We start from the raw sequence: 18,841 nt of genomic DNA, 5'->3' as shown, positions 1-18,841 counted from the left end.
GGAAACCCCGGCCTGGGGCAGTTGAATGTTTATGTCCTTCTCACTAGAAGAGGAATGTGCTCTGGCAGCAGAGGGCCTGGGGGAGGGGCGCAAACAGTCCTGTCATCCTCTGGACTGGGGAGGACTCTGCGCCCACTTGGAGCCTGAAGTTCTTTATGGTCTTCCCCAGTTTCCTGAGCTAGAATCAGGCCCATCCCTGGGAGGAAGCCAAGGCATCACCCTCAATAAGAGTCCAGTCCCTTAGAACAGCACCCCCACACCACCATGGTCATCCAGACTCTGCCCTGCCTAGTCCCCTGTCCCCACTCCCCATCCCCTTCCATGCCCAGTCTAATGAAATCCCGACGTCAGGCATGGGCATGGGGCTCACCCAGGGCTCAGAAATTCTCTTTATTGAAGCTCCTCTGACATTAGTTTTCAGACTATGTTTCACTCTCAGGACCAGTGGTGGGAGGCGGGAGTCCTCCCATGACTGTGGGCAGGGGATGTGTTGTCTGTGCCCACAGCTTAGTTGTGGAGGTTCCTTCTGGTGGCAGATGAGGTCCTGATGGAATAGGCCTTGAGGGCTCCAGGTCCCCCGCTGCTCGAGAAGCTCAGGGCGTTGCTGCCCATGGTTCCTCCGAAGACCAGCCCTCTGCCACTGCCACCAGTAGAACTCACCACAGCTGGGGGAGACAAAGGAGGGCGCCATTGGTAAAGCCCTCCACAAGGACTCCATCCCTTCACCCCACCCCACCCTCCAGCTCAGCTGCCTCCCTCCCTGACCCCTCCACTGGACAACCCAAAGGGAGTCTCTAACCAGGGGCTGCACTCCAGGGGTTCACTGCCCTCCCCTCCCCCACTCCGCCCCTCTGTCTCCCCATGACCCCTCACACTGAGGCCACTGAGCTGGATATGAGCTGCAGGGAACCTGCCAGGGTAGAAGGAAAGGAGGTTCCCAGCCCCACAAGCAGGGCCCGCAGGACAAACTGTCATTCTAATAACCCAGCGAGTCTGCACAGCACAGAGTGGCAGCCAGAGACTTACAGATGTTCACCGCTCCTGCTCCATCTCCGACCAACCTGGGGACAGAGGACAAACCATGAGAACAGCTCTGCTCTCAACACTGGAGGAGCACTCCCAGGCACCCCCTCCAGACCCCAGCAGGATCCCTGTTCTTTCCTTCCTGTCCCCACACCTCCAGCTGGCCTTCCACATTGTTGCAAAATGGGTGGAGGGGTGGGGGAGGTTCACATGCCACATGCTCAGGGGCAAAGTCGCACAACCTCTTGTTGCCCACTTATAAATTGGGTCTAACATAGGACCAAGGTCAGAGATTTGTTGGTGAAGGTTAAGTTACAGAAGTTATCTAAAGCCCTGCACACCCAGGATTTGGTAAATGGTAGCCGCACTTATTATATATGTACATGTTTGCCTTCCCTCACCAGATCATAAAGTCCTAAAAGTGGGTTGTTGCCTATTCATTCCCGTGTCTCATCCCCTAGCACGAGGCCTGGAACACAGTAATTACTTACTATGTGTTGAAATAATTAGTGAATTGTTGACTGATTGAATGCAGCTCCAGCCAGGACCTAGGAGGGCGGTGGGGTAGGTGGGGTGGCTTTAAGCAGCCTGTGGGGCTGAAACAGGTCTTGCAGTGGAAATTAAAAATCCATCTGAGACAGCTGGGTGTGTTTGTTTTGTGACTCACAGCCCCATTTTCACCAAGCCCTTGGCCTTGGGGATCAGTTTGCTCTGCAGGAGGGAGGGGCACCTTGCTTTAGTAGAGGAAGTGAGGGGAGCTCAGCAGGTCTCAGCAGCCTCAAGCCCAAGAAGGGGACAAGGGATGTGTTTTCTGGAAGCTTCCAGGATGGTTGTTCATATAGCCCCTGCAAGTGCTTGGAGTTGCCAGAAGCAGAGAACAGGGTGAGTTGCCTGCCACCAAGCAACAATCCTGTGTTAAGAATTTCTGGTACAACACCTAGAGGGCTCAGAAGGAAGAGAGCTGCATGTCCAAGCCTTAGTGATTTGGGTGATTTTCTTTTCTCATTCTAAGTATTTTTGTGCCTAATTTTATATTTGTAACTTTGTGTTCTCAAAGAAGCACCCCCCCAAATTAGAAGAGTTTGGGGATCATGACCCTGGATCTGCCCCAGAAAGGGCTGACAGGTTAAGAAATAAAAGGAAGGTGTCCATCTCCACGTGCCCCAAGGATAGGGAAGGCCAGTCTTCTCTCCAAGCACCAAGATCTAAGCCTGATGAGAGCAATTTGAACTGAGATTAGGCCTTCAGAAGAGGACGTCTCCACTTGCTGTGTGACGTTGGGTATGCCATTAATCATTTTTGAACTTCAGTCCCCTCATCTGCCCATGGAAAGAAGCTGGTTCAGGTCCTACTCTAAGGGTCCCCCAGCTCTGACTTCTATAAGGAAAAGAGGCCCAGCATGAGAGTTCTCAAGAAACTGAGGTCCCCCCATCCCATGGAGGAAGAGGGTGCAGAGAGAGGCATCTTATTTGGAGCTGCTCTGTGCCCTGGTCAGCATCTCTCTTCTCACAAAGACTGAGTGCCCACCTAGGGAGGGACAGGTCAAGGGCCGGGGCAGAGCCCTTCCTCCTCCTTCCTGCCTCCCAGCTCATACCTGCTGCCACGGTTTCCCCTCTCTCCAGGCTCTCTGCTCCTACACACCCTCATTCTCCCTTCCCTTCCTTCCACTCTGTTCATCCTCCAGCCTCCTCCCCAACCCCTCAGGAATGCTGCTCTGAAAAGAAAGTTTGCTGTTTTCTTTTTTTAAAATAAATTTAGCAATTAAAATACAAGGTACTGTCCACTACTTCCTTTGAGCATGTTTTATCTCTTCAGCAGATGTGCCACCTCCCTGAGGGCAGAAGCGTGTCTACACGTTATCCATCTGCATGCCGGGTTCTAACAAGCCAAAGCCAAACATGATGAGCCCCAGCCTTTGCCAGGCTGTTATTTCTTACTTCTCCAAATCCTAACTTCCCCCCAAGGCACACTGTAAAGCCTTATCTGTTGAGAGGCTCAACCAATCCAACCAGGAGAAAACAAAGGCCCAACTCCATTGTTAGAGGCACCTGGTCTTTCTTGAAGAATATCCTACAAGACTAACCCATCCCAGCTTCCTCTCCCACTGTAGGTGAGTATGCACATATGTCTGGGGACAGAGGAATTCTCCCTGTTTAGCACACTCTGACAGTACCACATTGATTTAGCTGAGTTACGTCATGAGAAGCAGCGTGCTGCCATGGAAGATGCCGGACCAGGAATCAGCACTCCTTGACTCTGCGCCGACTGATCAATTAATAACAGTAGACTAGGGAGTCAATAATATCGGATCTGCTTCCCTGTGTTCTGAGAATCAAATAAGATACCCCATGAATGCCCATACATGCAAAGGGGCTTTATGCTAAGTGACCTTTCCTTCTAGAAGGTTGTTTCATTTAAGGCAAAGCAGCATCCATCCTTCCTGGTACCTCCCACCCCTGTGCCTTGCAGACAAGGGACACACAGAAAATGCTGGTACATAGCTGAACATCAGGCCCAGACCCCACTGAGCACCCATCCCGGGCCTCGCTTCCCATTCCTCACCGGCTCTCCTCGCCCTCCAGCAGCTTGCGGTAGGTGGCGATCTCGATGTCCAGGGCCAGCTTGACGCTCATGAGCTCCTGGTAGTCGCGCAGCTGCCGCGCCATGTCCTGCTTGGCCTGCTGCAGGGCGGCCTCCATCTCCTCCTGCTTGGCGCGAGCATCCCTGATGGCCAGCTCCCCCCGCTCCTCGGCCTCTGCGATGGTAGCCTCCAACTTGGCTCGCTGCGGGAAGTGGTGGGACTATGAGCTGGAGGACAGAGCTCACCAGCCTCTGCTTTCCTGCCTACCCATCCAACAGTGAGCACCTCGGTGACTTGCTTAAAGTGGATTCCTTGAACTGCTGTCTCCCCCAAGCACCAGAGAATCCCAAGAGTTAAACACTTGTGGACTTGGCTCTCCAAAGCCCAGGTTCCCATCCTGGCTCTGCCACTTACTAGCTATCTGGGCTTGGAAGAATCAACCTTTCCAAGCCAAAGCTTCCCCTTTCCTGAAAGAGCAATATCATAGTATCTATCTCATAGGGATCCTAGAGGATAAAAAGAAATAAAACACAAGAACTCTTATCACAATGTCTAGCAAACTGCAGGCGCCTAATAAATGTTATTATGAGGGCTGGGTGGGGTGTCTTAGTGGTAGAACATCTCCTTAGCATGTGCAAAGCCCTGGGTTTCATCCTTAGCACCACACACACACACACACACACACACACACACACACACACACACAATGCTGCTATTATGATTGCTAGTATTAATAAATGTTATTAGATTTGTAAAATCCTCAGTCCCCCAGTCCCCAACTAGAGGAGTTCCAAGGCCATGGATTTCTGGGTTGAGTCTCCAAATGCCAGGCAATTGACAAGAACCAGAAACAACCTTCAAAATAAAAATCAGCTGGGAACAAGCCCAGAAGAGGGGAACTTGGGGCAGAGGGACCCTACTAATCATTCCATATACCATATCCATAGGTCATGGGTTTGGGTAGGGAGAGTTTGGTGTACCTGTGTCTGCCTTGAGCAACTGCCACTTGCTACCTGGCCTTAATGTTCCCCTGCTTTGGGCTCTTCCCCCACTGTTACAGTTTAGATCTTGATTGTCCCCCAAAGGCTCATGTGTTGAAGGCTTTGTCTCCAGCTAATGGTGCTATTCAGGAAGTGGTTAAACCTTTAGGAGGTGGGGCCTAGTGGAAGGAAGTTAGGTTATTGGGGGCATGCCCTTGAAGAGGAGATGGGGACTCTTGCCCCTTCAACTCTGCTTCCCGACTGCCATGAGATGGGCAGTTTTGCTCTACCACAAGCTTCCTGCCATAATGCTCTGCCTTGCCGTAGGCCCAAACAACCATGCAACCATGGACTTAAGCCTTTGAAACTGAGCCAATATAAAGCTTTCCTCCTTTAAGTTGATTTTCCTCAGGTATTTTGTCACAGTGACAGAAAGCTGATTAAAACAGCTATTACCAGAAGTCTGTCTAGCCCCAGGCATCTTGTTCAGCTCAGTGAGCTGCTACCCCCATTCCCTAGCTCAGGACTGACTCCTTCTTCTCACTTCTCATCAACCATCCCCTACCCTTGTGTTGTCTTCCCTCAGCTGAAGCCCCAGCCCCCTGATTCTCTGTCCCTGGACTACCTCTCAGTGCCCTGTCTTGTCTGACTGGTGTCCCCTCAGCCACAGACCATACGCCCCTGCCTCTGGAGGCCCCTCCCAGATCCTCTCAAGGCCCCTTAGTGATGATAGATACTTGACTCTGAGCCCTGGTTCTGCCCTGTTGTGTGGAGAAGAACTGGATGTGGTAGAGGATATAAGATTTGGGAAACCGCCATTCATTATTCTGTGCCTCCCCTCCTGGCCTGGAAACTGGCCCACTTCACAAGGTGACTCATAACCCAACATCTGTGCCAGGAGGCAGCCTCCACCCCTGTATAAACAGGCCTTCAGGGCTCTGAGGTGAGGACGTTTCTGTGTAACTCACCCTCACTTCCCATTCCCCAGCTCGTCTGGAGATAAGATTTCTGAAGATGTTGCACTTCCCCCCCCCCGCCCCTTTTCCCCCTTGAGACTCTGCTCCAGCTGAGCTGCCCGACCACACCCACACCTCCACCAGGGATTGGGGACCCTTCCCTCCTCAACCACCCCCCCCCCGAACCTAGCTTCCAGTTTTCAGTCAGTCTCTTGTTGGAGATCTGTACCCCTATCGTGTGCCAGGTGCTGGAAGAAAGGGACAGAGAAGCGGGCAGATGGGGTCCCTGCTCTCAAGGCATTTGTATAAACCAGTGGGGATGGGGACAGTCGATAACTTAATAATAATTCAGAACATTTCAGAGTGACAGGTGCTTCAAAGAACTTCAGACAAGCTGCTGATATAGTGGCTAGGTGTTTGAGGAAGTCAACTCCAAGAAGGGGTCTTTTGTCCTAAACCCAAGGTTGAGAAAGAGACAGCCATTGACAGAGCTGGGAGAACCACATTCCAGGCAGAGAGAGGCCCAGTACAAAAGCCCTGCATCGTGAACACTCTTGGCAAATGCAAGATACAGGAAGCAGGCCAGTGTGGCCCAAGCAGAGTGGATTGGGAAGCAAGGTCAGGGTGAGAAGGGACTTGTGAGCCTTGGTAATGAACTGTGAGTTCCCAGATGTTCATACTGCCCCAGAGCTGGGTGCAAGCAGAGCGCTCAGTACCAATGGCGTAACTGATGGTGGCTCTTCGCTCACCAGCCAAGGCTTCTGTCCACCGGCTCTGTGGCCAGCCAGCACTCTTCCCGCTCTGGCCCCAAGCCAGCATCTGGCTAAGAGCATTCTATCCTGAAGGTCTCACCAGCAGCCCTAAGAAGTGAGCTGCAGAGCGTAGGCCCAGGGGAGACAGGATGACAGTCTCCCCTCCACCTTTCTGCTCCTCACCCAGAACTTGGCCTCAGATGGCTGCCTCTCACATGCCCCAAGGAGCAGAGAGGAAGGAGGGATGAGAGCCCAGCCCCACCTGGTTCTTGATGCTGTCGATCTCAGCCTGCAGCCTCTGGATGGCCCGGTTCATCTCTGCAATCTCGTTCCGGGTGTTCCGGAGGTCTTCCCCATGCTTTCCAGCCTGGGCCTGGAGGGTCTCAAACTGGAGGGGCCACAGATACAAGTATTGCAGGGGTGGGCCATGATTACAGGTGATTGGTCTCTCTACCCAACCAAGGAGAGCCCCTCCCCACTTCTATTTCCAGGGAAGAACAATCAGAAAACCAACCATCTGCACTCAATGCCAGGAGGCCAGAGTATTGGGCAGTGGGGTGGGGAAGGGGTTCAGTCACCTCTTAGCAAGGACACAGAAGGTTCCCAGGGCCCTTCCCTTTGACCTTGGGTCTCTTCCCACTCCTACCCTGGCCTACTGCTGGACAATAACTGAAAGCCTAAGACATTATTCAACGTTCACCTCCCTGTACTACCCATTTCACAGATGCAGAGCCTGAGTCCCAGTGTAGGGGAGGAACTGTCCAGGAATCACACAGCAAATCAATGACACATGGAGGCCAGAACTCAAGTCCCCTTGTTGGTGTTCCTTGGCTCTCACCCCTGCACCATGGATGACTCTTTATCACTGCAGAGACTTCCTCTATGCTGCTTTTTAAGACTTGCCTCGGGCTCCGGCCTCTAGTAGCACTAGCTTACCCCCGCATCACCTCCCATTCCTTCAGCCCCCACACCCTCAGCTGCCCTGGCTCCATGAAGTATGTATAAGGATGAAGCCTCCCAGATCAGGAGCCCTGGCATTCAGAATCTAGAGCCTGCTTTTCCATCTACTAGCAGTGTGGAGTTAGGCAAATCACTTCAATTCTCTGTGCCTCGGTTACCTCATCTTTACAACAGTAATAATAATGGTACACACAATAGAGCTGTTCTGTGGATTAAGTCAACAGAGGTAAAATACTGGAAATATCACCTAGCACTATGTAAGCATGCCGTGCCTGTGTAAGTTCTGAAACTATGCCGAGCATTATGCTCTTAACAAATTCTCATTATTAGTAATGCATGTCTACTTCCTCTGACAGGTCCCTGCATTGGGCTAGAATCTCCCTCAGAGCAGAGACCTGGCCCATGTCCTCTTCCCTGGACTCCAGAGAGCACCACAGATTTAACCACTGATACCCTCCAAGACAGTGGGGCCCCCAGCCCTGAAGGCTCCAGATGAGGTGAGGAGGAGGGAGGCTGCCACCAAGGGCCCTGGCAGGAAGAGGAAAGACGCCCCCAGGGGTGGCACACCTTGGTCTGGTACCAGGCTTCAGCCTCAGCCCGACTGCGCTTGGCCATCTCCTCATACTGAGCCTTCACTTCAGCGATGATACTGTCCAGGTCCAGGGAGCGGCTGTTGTCCATGGACAGAACCACAGATGTGTCTGAGATCTGGGACTGCAGCTCTGCCAACTCCTGGAGGGACAAGACAGAATGGTGGACTTGAGGCAGGACACATCCCTATGCCCACACCTGCCCTGGGACTCCCTGCACAAGCGAAAGGGGGAAAAAAAGGGAGGCTAGAGTGGGCCTGCCCACCCTTGGCTCCTAGAGTCTCAAAGCAGATCTGGTGGAATCAAAGGAGGTAACAGGACAGTGTGGTGCTCGGTCCCCTCAGGGCACAGCACTAGTGGAGGATGATGAAACAGATCCTATCACACTCCCATGGGATGCACCACAGCCTTTAAAACTGGTGATGAGCTGTGTTTACAGACAGGGAAGGATGTCAGGAGTAGGCTGTAATGCGAAAAATATTTCTCTCTTTCTCCATGTGTATATATGCACCAAAAAGTCTGGAAATGTCAATACAAAGATGGTGATGTAACAGGGTGCATTTCATGATTTGGGTATAAACTTTATATTGGGGGAGTTGTTCTTTTTTTGCTTTGTTATTTTCCTTTTTTTCTCTTCTTTTTCTTCTCCCCCACCTCCAGAACAGCAGGGGAAGCAAGGTTAACCTTTTTCCCATCCTATGCCAAGTTATTATGTCCTTCGCTGACCACAAGAACAAAGAAAATTCAGACCTGGGAACCAGTGCCAGTGAGTCTGAGCAACATCTCACTCAAGGCCACCAGCTGGACATTCATTACATCCACCAACAATTATACGTGCAGTCCAATTCTTGAGCCCCCTCCCCCCTTTAAAAGCCTTTATTTCTCCTTGTGAGGAGGACAGCAACCTTTTAGGACCTTAATCCACTGACTTCCCCATTGCTAGCATATCAATAAGTCTATTTTTTTAAATTTTTTCTCAAAAACCTTGTTTCTGTTATTTGAATCAGCCCGAGGACAAGCACCGGGTTTTTACAACAGGCAGAAGTGATCTGTTCTCCATGTTATGCCTCACTTAATTTTCTGTTCTTCTTTGCAATGAGCATGCATTACTTTTGCAATAAGAAGAAACAATTACATATTAATATAAACACAGTGTACATGTGAATGTGCATATAGGTACAGATGGCATACATATATATAGCATGTGCCACACGTAAGAAGACCTGCATGACAGGAGAATAAACTGGACATCACTTTCCTCTGTTCATATATGAATACACAACCAGTGAAACTCCACATCATGTTCAACCACAAAAATGGGAGGTTATACTCCAGTGTGTATAGTATGTCAAAATACACTCTACTCTCATGGATATCTAAAAAGAATTCAAAGAAAAAAGTGGGGAGAAGGAGAGGGGAAGGGAGAAGGAAAGGAAGGAGGAGAAGAGGAAGAAAAAGGAGGAGGAGGAGGAGAAAGAGAAGAAGAGGAGGGGGGGAGGAGGAGGAGGAGGGGAAAGGGGAGGAGGAGGAGGAGGACAAAGAGGAAGGTAGAAGAGACAAGGAGGTTCACTGAACTTAGATTGCCTGAAGTAGCCTCAAGGACCCAGCCCCTGAAATGAACAAACATGCTGACATTTGAAGGCTGGATGTTCAGGCAAAGACTAGACTGAAGAGAACTGAGAACTTGGTCTGTTCTTAGTTAATTATGCTCCTGCCCATCCTCTGTCCCTCTGCCTAAGGCCAGCAACTCACACTGAGAGCAATGGAAATGTTTTTAAATTCCCACAAAGGTAAAGAGCTGGAAGCCCAGGCAGGACATAGGTGAGAGAGAGAGAATGAGAAAATCACAGAAGGGTGGCTGGTGGTGGGCAGACGCCCACCTTGTCCCTCTGGGAATAAACTCTCAGACACTCGTTCCCTCCTCACCTGGGATCCCCAGCCTGTCCCATTCAATGCACCTGTGAACTGTGTCAGAGCCTGGCCTCCTCTGGCTCCTTTCAGCCCCACCCAATCCCCCAACCTGACAAATTACCAAGGTCATCCCAAGTCTCTTAAGACCAGTCCTGATAGACCCTACCCCTTCTGCTACTAGCCCCCTCCTCCTACCCTAATGCATTATGGATTCCTGAGTCCAGAAAGAATAAAGAACAGGATGATATCATCACCCTCAACACACACCTAGTGGTCCATAGGCAGGGTGCTGGACCAGATGGCTCCCTGCCTAGGGCACAGAAGGAGAAATGTCAGCCACCCATGATTCTCACCGTCTCATTGAGGGTCCTGAGGAAGCTGATCTCATCATTCAGAGCATCCACCTTGGCCTCCAGCTCCACCTTGTTCATGTAGGCAGCATCCACATCCTGGGGGTAAAGGGACAGGGCAAAAGGACACCATATCCATAGCAACAGGAACATTTAATAATGATAGGATCAACCTGTCCAACCCCCAGGGCCAAACACCACTGGCCTAGTAAGAAACTCAGTTTTTCCAGGTCACTAACATGACTGGTGGGACGCTCCCTCCCCAGGCCCTCCAGGGCTCTGGCTGGGCATAGTCTCCACAGGGCCCCAGAACCAGAGCTGGCTTCCCAGCACTGGCAACCCAGAGCAGCCTGAAGCCCCAGACCTAGCCCTTGACCAGTTCCTGAAGTCTTTATGGTGTGGATGCCCCCTTGGCTCTGCCACCAACTCTGTGACCTGAAACAAAATCACTCCTACTCTGCAAGACTCCTTAATGCATGGGAGAGTTTATCATCTTTCAACTCCCAGGTCCCCTCCTACAGAAGGGACAAGTCCAGCAGCCTGTGAAATGGCAGTGCGGTGGCTCTGAGGCAGGCAGGTCACACACAGGAGCCCAGGTCAGAGGGTGTCTGGGCTTCTCTACCTACACTTAAACTCCTGGGGGTAGGGCTCACTCTTCCTCACCCTGGGATCTCCAAGGGCCCAGCACTCTGGGCATCTTGTATTCTGTGGATGGGCCTGGATTCACCAGCTGCTCAGTGAGTAAGGGACATGTAGCTCAAAGCCTTCACACGTGCTCCTAAGGCCTGCCAAGCTCCTTTCTCATATCTCCAGGGATAGAGAACTCCTTGCCTCAAGACTACTCCTTGCATTCACTCCGCAAATATTTCAGGCTGGCCAGGTGCCACCACCCTTGCCTGGGACAAAACATTCAAGCTACAATAGAGCATTTTTCGAGGTTGAAACCTCCCTCCCTAACCTCCATCCTTTGGTCTTAGCTCTAACCCTGGAGGGCTAGAAGTAAGTCTTGTCACTCACCAGACACATACACACCCACAGGGCAGGCTGTGCTACTCTGGCCACTCTGGCCTGGCTTCTACTCCAGGCTGGATCTTGGCTACCGGTCCCCACCAGCCATTCAGGTAAGAGATCCCATGATCCCCTGTCCCTTGTGCTTACAGATGATCCCCCTCCAGCCTGTCCACCCGCTCACCTTCTTCAGCACCACAAACTCATTCTCAGCAGCCGTGCGACGGTTGATCTCCTCCTCATACCTACAGCAGGGGAGGGGACACAGTGTCAGCACAGCTTTACCTCCAGTGCCCTCACACACAGGTGTGAAACCCACCCTGTTCTCTTACCCTCTACTAATGACACACCTGGAAAAAAAAAAAAAAAAACAGGTGTCTGAGCATGGCTATTCCCAGGGCTTTGAGTTTTGGTGTAGAGGGGGAAGGACAGCAAATACATGTGAGTATACATGCTTATGGACTGCAGGTGCTCTCTGCGCCCTAACTCATTCCACCCTCCCAACAGTCCTAGAAGGATGGTACTGTGGTTTTCAGAGAAGAGAATGAAGACACAGAGCTACTTAGTGGCAAACCCCAGATGTGAGCCCTGGAGGCTCCATAGCCCAGGCCTTAGCCACTGGTTCAGCCCACCCTGAGGAGAGAAGAAGGGTCTAAAGGGAGGAAGTTATATAGAGTCCTCAGCCCCCATTCTACTCCCACAGCAGCCCTCCAATCCCTCCTCCTCCCAAGGAGCAGCCCCTTCTCCTTAGGAGAATCTCTACAAATAGGACCTAACCCAGAAGTTATTTGGGGACTCAAAAAAAGGTCTAGAAACAAGAGCTCAGCAGCATCCAACAGTGGCTGGGAGAGGCGAGGATAGCCCAAAGCAGCTTTGATAGGAAAAAAAAACCTCTGGGCGAGTCCAGCCCCTCCAGGAGGCTCAGGGGATCCACAGTCCCAAAGTTGTACTTAAGTTTTAAAAAAGTTATGGAAATCTCTGCCAGGCCCTCTGTCCACCCAGGCCTTGGTGCTGCACTGCTGAGCCTGGAGGGTGTGCAGACTGAGGGTCTGGGAGCAGTGGTACTCAGGGGCCCTTCCCTGAATCTTTGGAGCCCAGGCCAGCCCCATAGGAAGGTGACCTGAGGGCTTTGGAGTAGGGGGAGATGGGTGTGCAAGGGGCTGATTACCATGCCCTCCCAGCCCAGCCTGGTGTGATTCCACCTGCTGTGGGAGTCATCTGTTGACTTTTGCCCCAGGGAAGTAGCAGGTGGGGGACCCTCTGCAGAGCCTTGTTTGCTCTCCTCCAATCAGAGCCAAGATACCTGCTCCTGCTTAGTCACAGGACCACAGGAGAGCACAGAACACAACTCACTGCCCCCAGTGCCCACTGGCAGGTGTGCCAGGGTGGGGCTGGGGGGTGGGGCTGGGGCCCCACCCAAGCCTCAGGTATTGGTTTCTGTTCAAGGAGAAAGAAGGACTCAGTGAGCTTTCAAAGACCTCCAAACCTTCCTGCCCTCCCCTTCTAGCCTCCTTCCTGGCTCTGCCCTGACCAAACCGCCTCAGCCCCTGAACCCCACTCATTGTTCAGGATGATCATCCTCCCTCCTTGCTTCTTTACTTCCCACCCTTTGTCCACTTCTGGAAGTCAGGGACCCAAAATTCAAGTCCCAGATCCCAGTGACCTACTCTGTGATCTTGACCAAGTCCTTGAACTTCTCAGGTTTCCAAATTCTCTACCTGCATAAAAGGGAACTGTTCTAGAATGACCTGCGAGTATCATGCAAGTTTGAAGCACCCCACTCCTAGGATACCTTTTCTGCCCTCCCTTGAGAACTTCTTCAAGCACCCGACCATGCAGGGAAGGGTAGACTGAGCTATTTCCCCCAGACTGAGTCAAGAGAAAAGACTAGAACATCCAACAGCTCCAGAGGCTGGAGAGGGAGGAAGGGGGAGAGAAGAGGCAGGGAATGTGTTAGTAAAGACCCGGTCCTTCAGGGAATATCATACTAAGCAGCTGCACACTCTGACCCCTGAACCAGAGGATTATGCAGAGGCTCAGGGACCCAGGAGCAGGTGACTCCAGGAGCATTACTTATTCTTGAAGTCTTCTACCACATCCTGCATGCTCCGCAGCTCCACCTCCAGGCGGCCTCCATCCATCTGTAGTGCCTCCAGCTGCCCCCGAAGGCCAGCAATCTGGGCCTCAAAGAGGCCAGAGAGGCAGCTGCTCTTAGCTGATTTTGATTCCTGCAGCAGCGCCCACTTGGTCTCCAGCATCTTGTTCTGCTGCTCTAGGAAGCGCACCTGAAAGAATCGTGGAAGAGGAGACTCTCAAGGGGCTGACCAGGCCACCACAGCATGGTTGAAGAGAGTTTCAAGTCACCCAACAGAGTCCATGTTCCCATCAACAGGGACCCTGGCACTGGTTAGGGGACCAGTGATGGGAACATGGGCTCTGTTGGGTGACTTGGCCCTCTCCTCTAAGGTTCTCAAGTGTCTTCAAGTGTGAGCCAGGTGAGACTGCCTCACTGATGTCTCAGAGTCTCCGCTTTCCTTTACTCCCTTTGCATTCTCTACCTCCTGCCTCTGAAGGGCCCGCTTCCTGTATGTGGGGCCTGGGGATGACCAAGCCACTCCTCCCTTCAGGCTGGGACCTCTCAGCTATGTCAGTTTCCTGTCTCCTCCAGCAAGGCCTTGGGCAGGGGCCTATAATCAATCCAATGTGAAAGGAGCACCTCCCATATGCCCAACCCTGGGGCCCAAAAGGTCCTTAAGAAGCACTTAACATGCCTGGGGGGGGGGGGGTGCAGGAAAGGCCTCCTCCAAATCAGCCACTGGGGGCACCAGGACCTGAATGTTCACCGTAAGACAGTGCTGCTCAATAGCAAGGAAGGAACCTGGGCCTGGGAGGCTTCAGTAGAACTTGAAGGATATGTAGGTCCAAAAGGTAAAGGCAAGGAGGACGTGGGGGTGGAGGAGCCTGGAAGTACACAAAGGCAAGGGAGGGCACACTTAGTCTACGCCCAAGGGAGGGGGTCTTGCCCGGAGGGTCTAGCAGGGCCACAGCACTTGGTTCCTAGGTCCAGCTTCACTTGAAGCCCCCTTCTCTCAGACCCTCCAGTGGTCCTCCCTCCCACCCACAGAAGCTCATGTGTGTGGCAACAATAGACAACCAGGAAAAACATCTCCCAAATGTCTCCTTCCCAGGGTCCCTCAGTGCCACTTCTTGTCCCCAACTGGGCTATCTCCAAAGGTAGGTGTAACCTCACCTCCTACCACCAGGACCAGGCAGGTGGGTGGGGCCAGGAGCCTTCCTCCCTCCAGGCCTTTATTTCCAGCATCTGAAGGAGCCAGCGTCTCCTCAGCTGGAAAGGGAGTGACACACACACACACACACCCCGCCCCACGCCTGATGCTACACAGCCTCCACTCAGGGAAAGGGACCTAGAGAGCAAAGAACTCCTGGCCTTGTCTTCTGTATCTCCTAATCTGATGTCTGACAAAGCTGGCCCAAGAGCCCCATAGAACTGGAGATAACAGCCTTCCAGGCCATCTGGACAGAACCTGGGGACACATTCCTGCAGGTAAGGGAGAGGCTTGGAGACTCTTGATGTAAGAGAGAGAGGGCTTGGAGACTAACAACAACAGAGTTCAAGGGGTCGGAAAAAGCCACCGAGCTATTCTCCAGACATTGGTGGACAGAGAGAAGGACGCCAGCTTCCCAGCGCCGGCCTGCACGTGGGCAGGGTTGGTTAGGGTGGCTGGTGAGGCCGGCAGTGTGGCTCTGGGCAGGGTCCTGTCCGGCTCACCTTGTCAATGAAGGAAGCAAACTTGTCGTTGAGGGTCTTGATCTGCTCTCGCTCCTCCTGGCGCACCTGCTGGATGGAGGGGTCGATGTCCACCCGCAGAGGGGCCAGCAGGCTCTGATTGATGGTGACTTCGCGAATGCCGGCGCCCACTGGACCCCCATAGGCGGAGCGCACCGCCACCCGCGGCCGCGAGGCGCTCAAGCCATAGAAGCTGCTGCTGCCGAGGCTGCCTGGGCGACCCGAGCTCAGGCGCACCTGGCCTCCGCGGCCAGGGAGGGCGGCCGAGCGCGAGCTGAACACCTGTGAGCTGAAGTGGACGGACATAGTGGCCGGACCCCGCTGGGCCTTGCGGCGAATGAGGAGGTGCGCGAACTCGCTGACCTCGAGCACACTGTGTCCCTTTTATGGTTCGGCGCGGGTGGCTGGGCTTTCCCAGGTAGGGGCGGGGCGGGGCAGGGCTGGCCGCCAGGCACCTTTCTCCTCCGCCGCCAGGCCCCTCCGCCAACTTCCGCCCTCCGCACCGCCCACACCAAGGCGGCCGGGCTCTGGATCCAAGCAGGATTGATCTGCAGTAAGCAGAAACGCCATCCATCCGAGGACACCCCCACCTTCTGCAGGTGGCCGCAGAGAACAGTAGGGAACAGCAGGCAGAGCCCTCTCTTGACCTCACAGAGGCCACCTACAGCTTATCAGGGAAGGTTTCTGCAAGGGGTAAGAGCATCCAGATTCCCAAGGCCAGCAGAGACACCAGGTGGTAATGGACTAGGAAAGAGGTGGACCAAAATGCTCCAGCTCAGAAGTCAGAGTCCAAAACCCCCTACCACAAGCCAGAAAGGCATTTCCTGTCACACCCTCCCCCCAAGTCCAGCTGCTCCTGGAAAGATCAGCTCAAGTCTTGCATAATCTGACCCCAGGATGGGCCTGACCTAGCTGGTTTCCTCAGCTGCATCCAAGATGACACATCACATTTCCACATAGAAACTAGATGGATCCACTTCTGGCCCCTCTCCTTCCCATTGGGCATTTGCACCCTAGAAGCCCATCTCTTCCACCTCCTACTCACATTTCCCCAGTGTTCCACACATATTTTATCTGTGGATGCTTGTGTATATCTCTGACACTTTGTGGCTATGTGTGTACTTCTGGGTGCCCACATCCCTGAATATATACATCTGTGAGTGTATTTATACAAGTGGGAGTCTGTGTGTGCATGGAGGGTCTGCATACACCGTTGCACATATTTGTACACGCATCTGAATAGAAGCAGATGCTTCTATTCACATTCAAATACTCCTTCCCATCCCCACCCCAATTTTCCTGTTATAAGCCCTGGACCTCCCATGTCTCCTCACCTAAAGTCACCACCAGACAATTTCCAGTAGTTTCAACCTAGTGGAGAGAGCTGCAGGCACTGTGCTGGAAGAGGAAATCTCGGGTCCCAGTCAGTTGCTCACCTCCCCTCCTCTAGGACCCTCCTCCATCTTTCCCAGACACCTCACTCACTCCCTGTCATACCCCCTCTGCTTGGCTTTTACTCCACCTCTAGCCCCACACAATGAGCTGGCCAGGCTGGAGGCTCTTGGATGGAGGAGGGTGGAATGGAATGTCCTTCCTGGTTTTCCATTTCAGTTAGAAACCCTAGGCATGCAAAAGAGACCAACTGTTAATTCACACATACACACTCCAACTTCCTTACCCTAAGGGCTCATCCTCAACTCCAAATCCTGGCCTCTCTCACCCCTCCCCACCTCTCTCACCTCTCTGTGGCATGGGTCCCTCCCTGCCTCCTAGAACCTGGCTGAGAAGACTTGATAGGGTTCTGCTGGTGCACTGTGACCCTAGACAAGTCACTGACCTTCCCTGGCCCACAGTTCCTTCACCAAATCCTTGGGTTCCACACCTAATGGGAACTGTGAGAGGGTTCTACAAAGGAGAAGAGGTGTCTGGGCTCTTCAGGCCTGAGCTCCTCTCCATGCTCCAGCAACACTTCCCCATTCCAGGGCCTGCCCCACACCCACCCTGGGACTGTCGTCCCTTCTGGAAGCATTCCTGCAGGCTCTAGCCCTAGCCAGATTGCTACATTCCCAGCCAGTTCCAAGAGCCCACTCAGTACCAGGCAGCGCTGAACACAGCAGCCTCTGGAGGGCTTCTTGAGAAGCTGCCAGTACCACAAGGCCTCCGATCAAATTCCTGCCCCGCAGGGGTTCGCAGTCTAGTTCGCACCCAAACTCAGGCTTCGCATGTGCGCATGCGCATATCCCACATGCCTCTGTCTGCCGGCAGACCACCTTTCAAGATCCTGGACAGTATTTTAATAAATTAATCCCACAAAGCCAGTAGTCTTCTGCCCACCCAAAGGCATCCTCTCTCTCCCCCTCCCTCCCCCGCACAGACACCAAGCCAAGCACACACACTTACTATCCTCCCACCCTCCTTCTTCGGTCCCTCCGCATCCTCTGGAACCCAGCTGTGAACAGCAGCACCAGGTTCTCAGCCCTGCCCAGCTCCACTAAACCTGACCTAGACACCAGGGCCCCTGCAGCCCAGGCTCCAAGTGGAACTTCTTGTTCTGCTCTCCTTGGGAGCGGTTCTTTCTGGCTTCCTCCTGTTCAGAACTATTACTCACTGTACAGTCCCTAAAAAAACGTATCTTCTCATTCTTCAGGAAAAAAAAAAAAAAAAGAATAATTTTTTTTTCATTATCTTGGAATGTGAATGCATATAATCGTAATAAAAGCCATTTAACTTCCTTCATGGAATATAATACTTTAAAAGAAAAAAGTCAAATGATAAAGGACAAGAAGCAACACCTGTGACAGGCAGCAGGCTACTTTCCTGAAAACATGAATCAATAAGAAAAAGATAAATGACCCAAAAGAAAAGAGCAACAGATGTGAATCCTAGGAGTTACAGCTTACATGCCATACATGTGCCTCCTACACATGTGCCTCCTATACATGTGCCTGGTCCTGTCTTACTGAGCCATTTAGTTCTCTCAATAACCCTATGATGCAGGTATGTAATATTATTATCCTGGTTTTAAGAAACTGGGGTACAAAGAACTTAATTACCCAAGCTCACACAAGTAGGATGTAGAAAAGCTAAGATTTGATTGAACCTTGGTAGTTGGAATCACCAGATTACTTTGGGGGAAAAAAAATAAAAGCAGAAAATGGGCTGGGGGTATAGCTCAGAAGTAGAGTCCTTACCAGGCAGGTGGGTGTGAGGCCCTGTGTTCCATCCCCAGCATCAAAAAAAAAAAAAAAAATGAAATCAATAAGCAAATACGAAACAAAAAAGTTCAACTTCACTCAAAGATATACAACAAGAATAGAAACAAAAAAGCCATTTTTCTTTGCCTGTCAAATTATCAAAGACTGAAATATTTAATGACAGCTTTCCGGTTGGTGGCTGTATGCTTAACAGAAAGCCTTGTCCTTTGTTGGAAGATTATGGATTGGTACATACTCTTTGGAGGACAAGTTGGCAAAAGGTCTTAAATTTACAAAGACATTGTCCCTTACATGAATAAGTAAAGCAAATAAAAATGAATGTACTAGTCTTTTCAACAAGTAGTTCCACTGCCAGGTTCTTATCCTGCAGATGTTCACAACAAATGTGTGTATATATATATACACATGCTCTCTGCTGCTATTTTATATTCCTGAAAAAACTGGGAACTTTTATGTCTGTCTATAGGAAACTGAATAAATGAATTGAGCTACATTATGCATTCAACAATTATTTATTGAAATGAATAAATTCTTTTTATGTACTGATAGAGGGGTTTTTGTTGTGGTTGGTGTGTGTGTATACGTGTGTGTGTGTGTGTGTGTGTGTGTGTATGTGTTTGTCTGAATGAACTCAGAAGTCCTTAACCACTGAGCAACATTCCCAGCCCTTTTTTTATATTTTATTTACAGACAGGGTCTTGTTGAGT

General features: G+C 51.7%; 1 protein-coding gene across 1 annotated transcript; it reads right to left on the bottom strand.

The window, feature by feature from the left end:
- Window positions 1-384: 384 nt before the first annotated feature.
- On the bottom strand, window positions 385-15,726 carry KRT7 (keratin 7). Its single transcript, XM_081309128.1, has 9 exons — window positions 14,902-15,726; window positions 13,185-13,396; window positions 11,296-11,356; window positions 10,107-10,202; window positions 7,820-7,984; window positions 6,555-6,680; window positions 3,586-3,806; window positions 1,027-1,061; window positions 385-665 (listed from the first exon to the last, which is right to left on the bottom strand). The coding sequence occupies exons 1-9, from the start codon at window positions 15,223-15,225 to the stop codon at window positions 508-510; spliced, it is 1,398 nt and encodes a 465-aa protein (XP_081165254.1). The 5' UTR covers window positions 15,226-15,726; the 3' UTR covers window positions 385-507.
- Window positions 15,727-18,841: the final 3,115 nt, after the last annotated feature.

Source organism: Spermophilus citellus, assembly GCF_964194105.1.
Source record: "Spermophilus citellus genome assembly, chromosome: 10".
NCBI lineage: Eukaryota > Metazoa > Chordata > Mammalia > Rodentia > Sciuridae > Spermophilus > Spermophilus citellus.
This window is presented reverse-complemented; position numbering and strand designations above follow the sequence as displayed.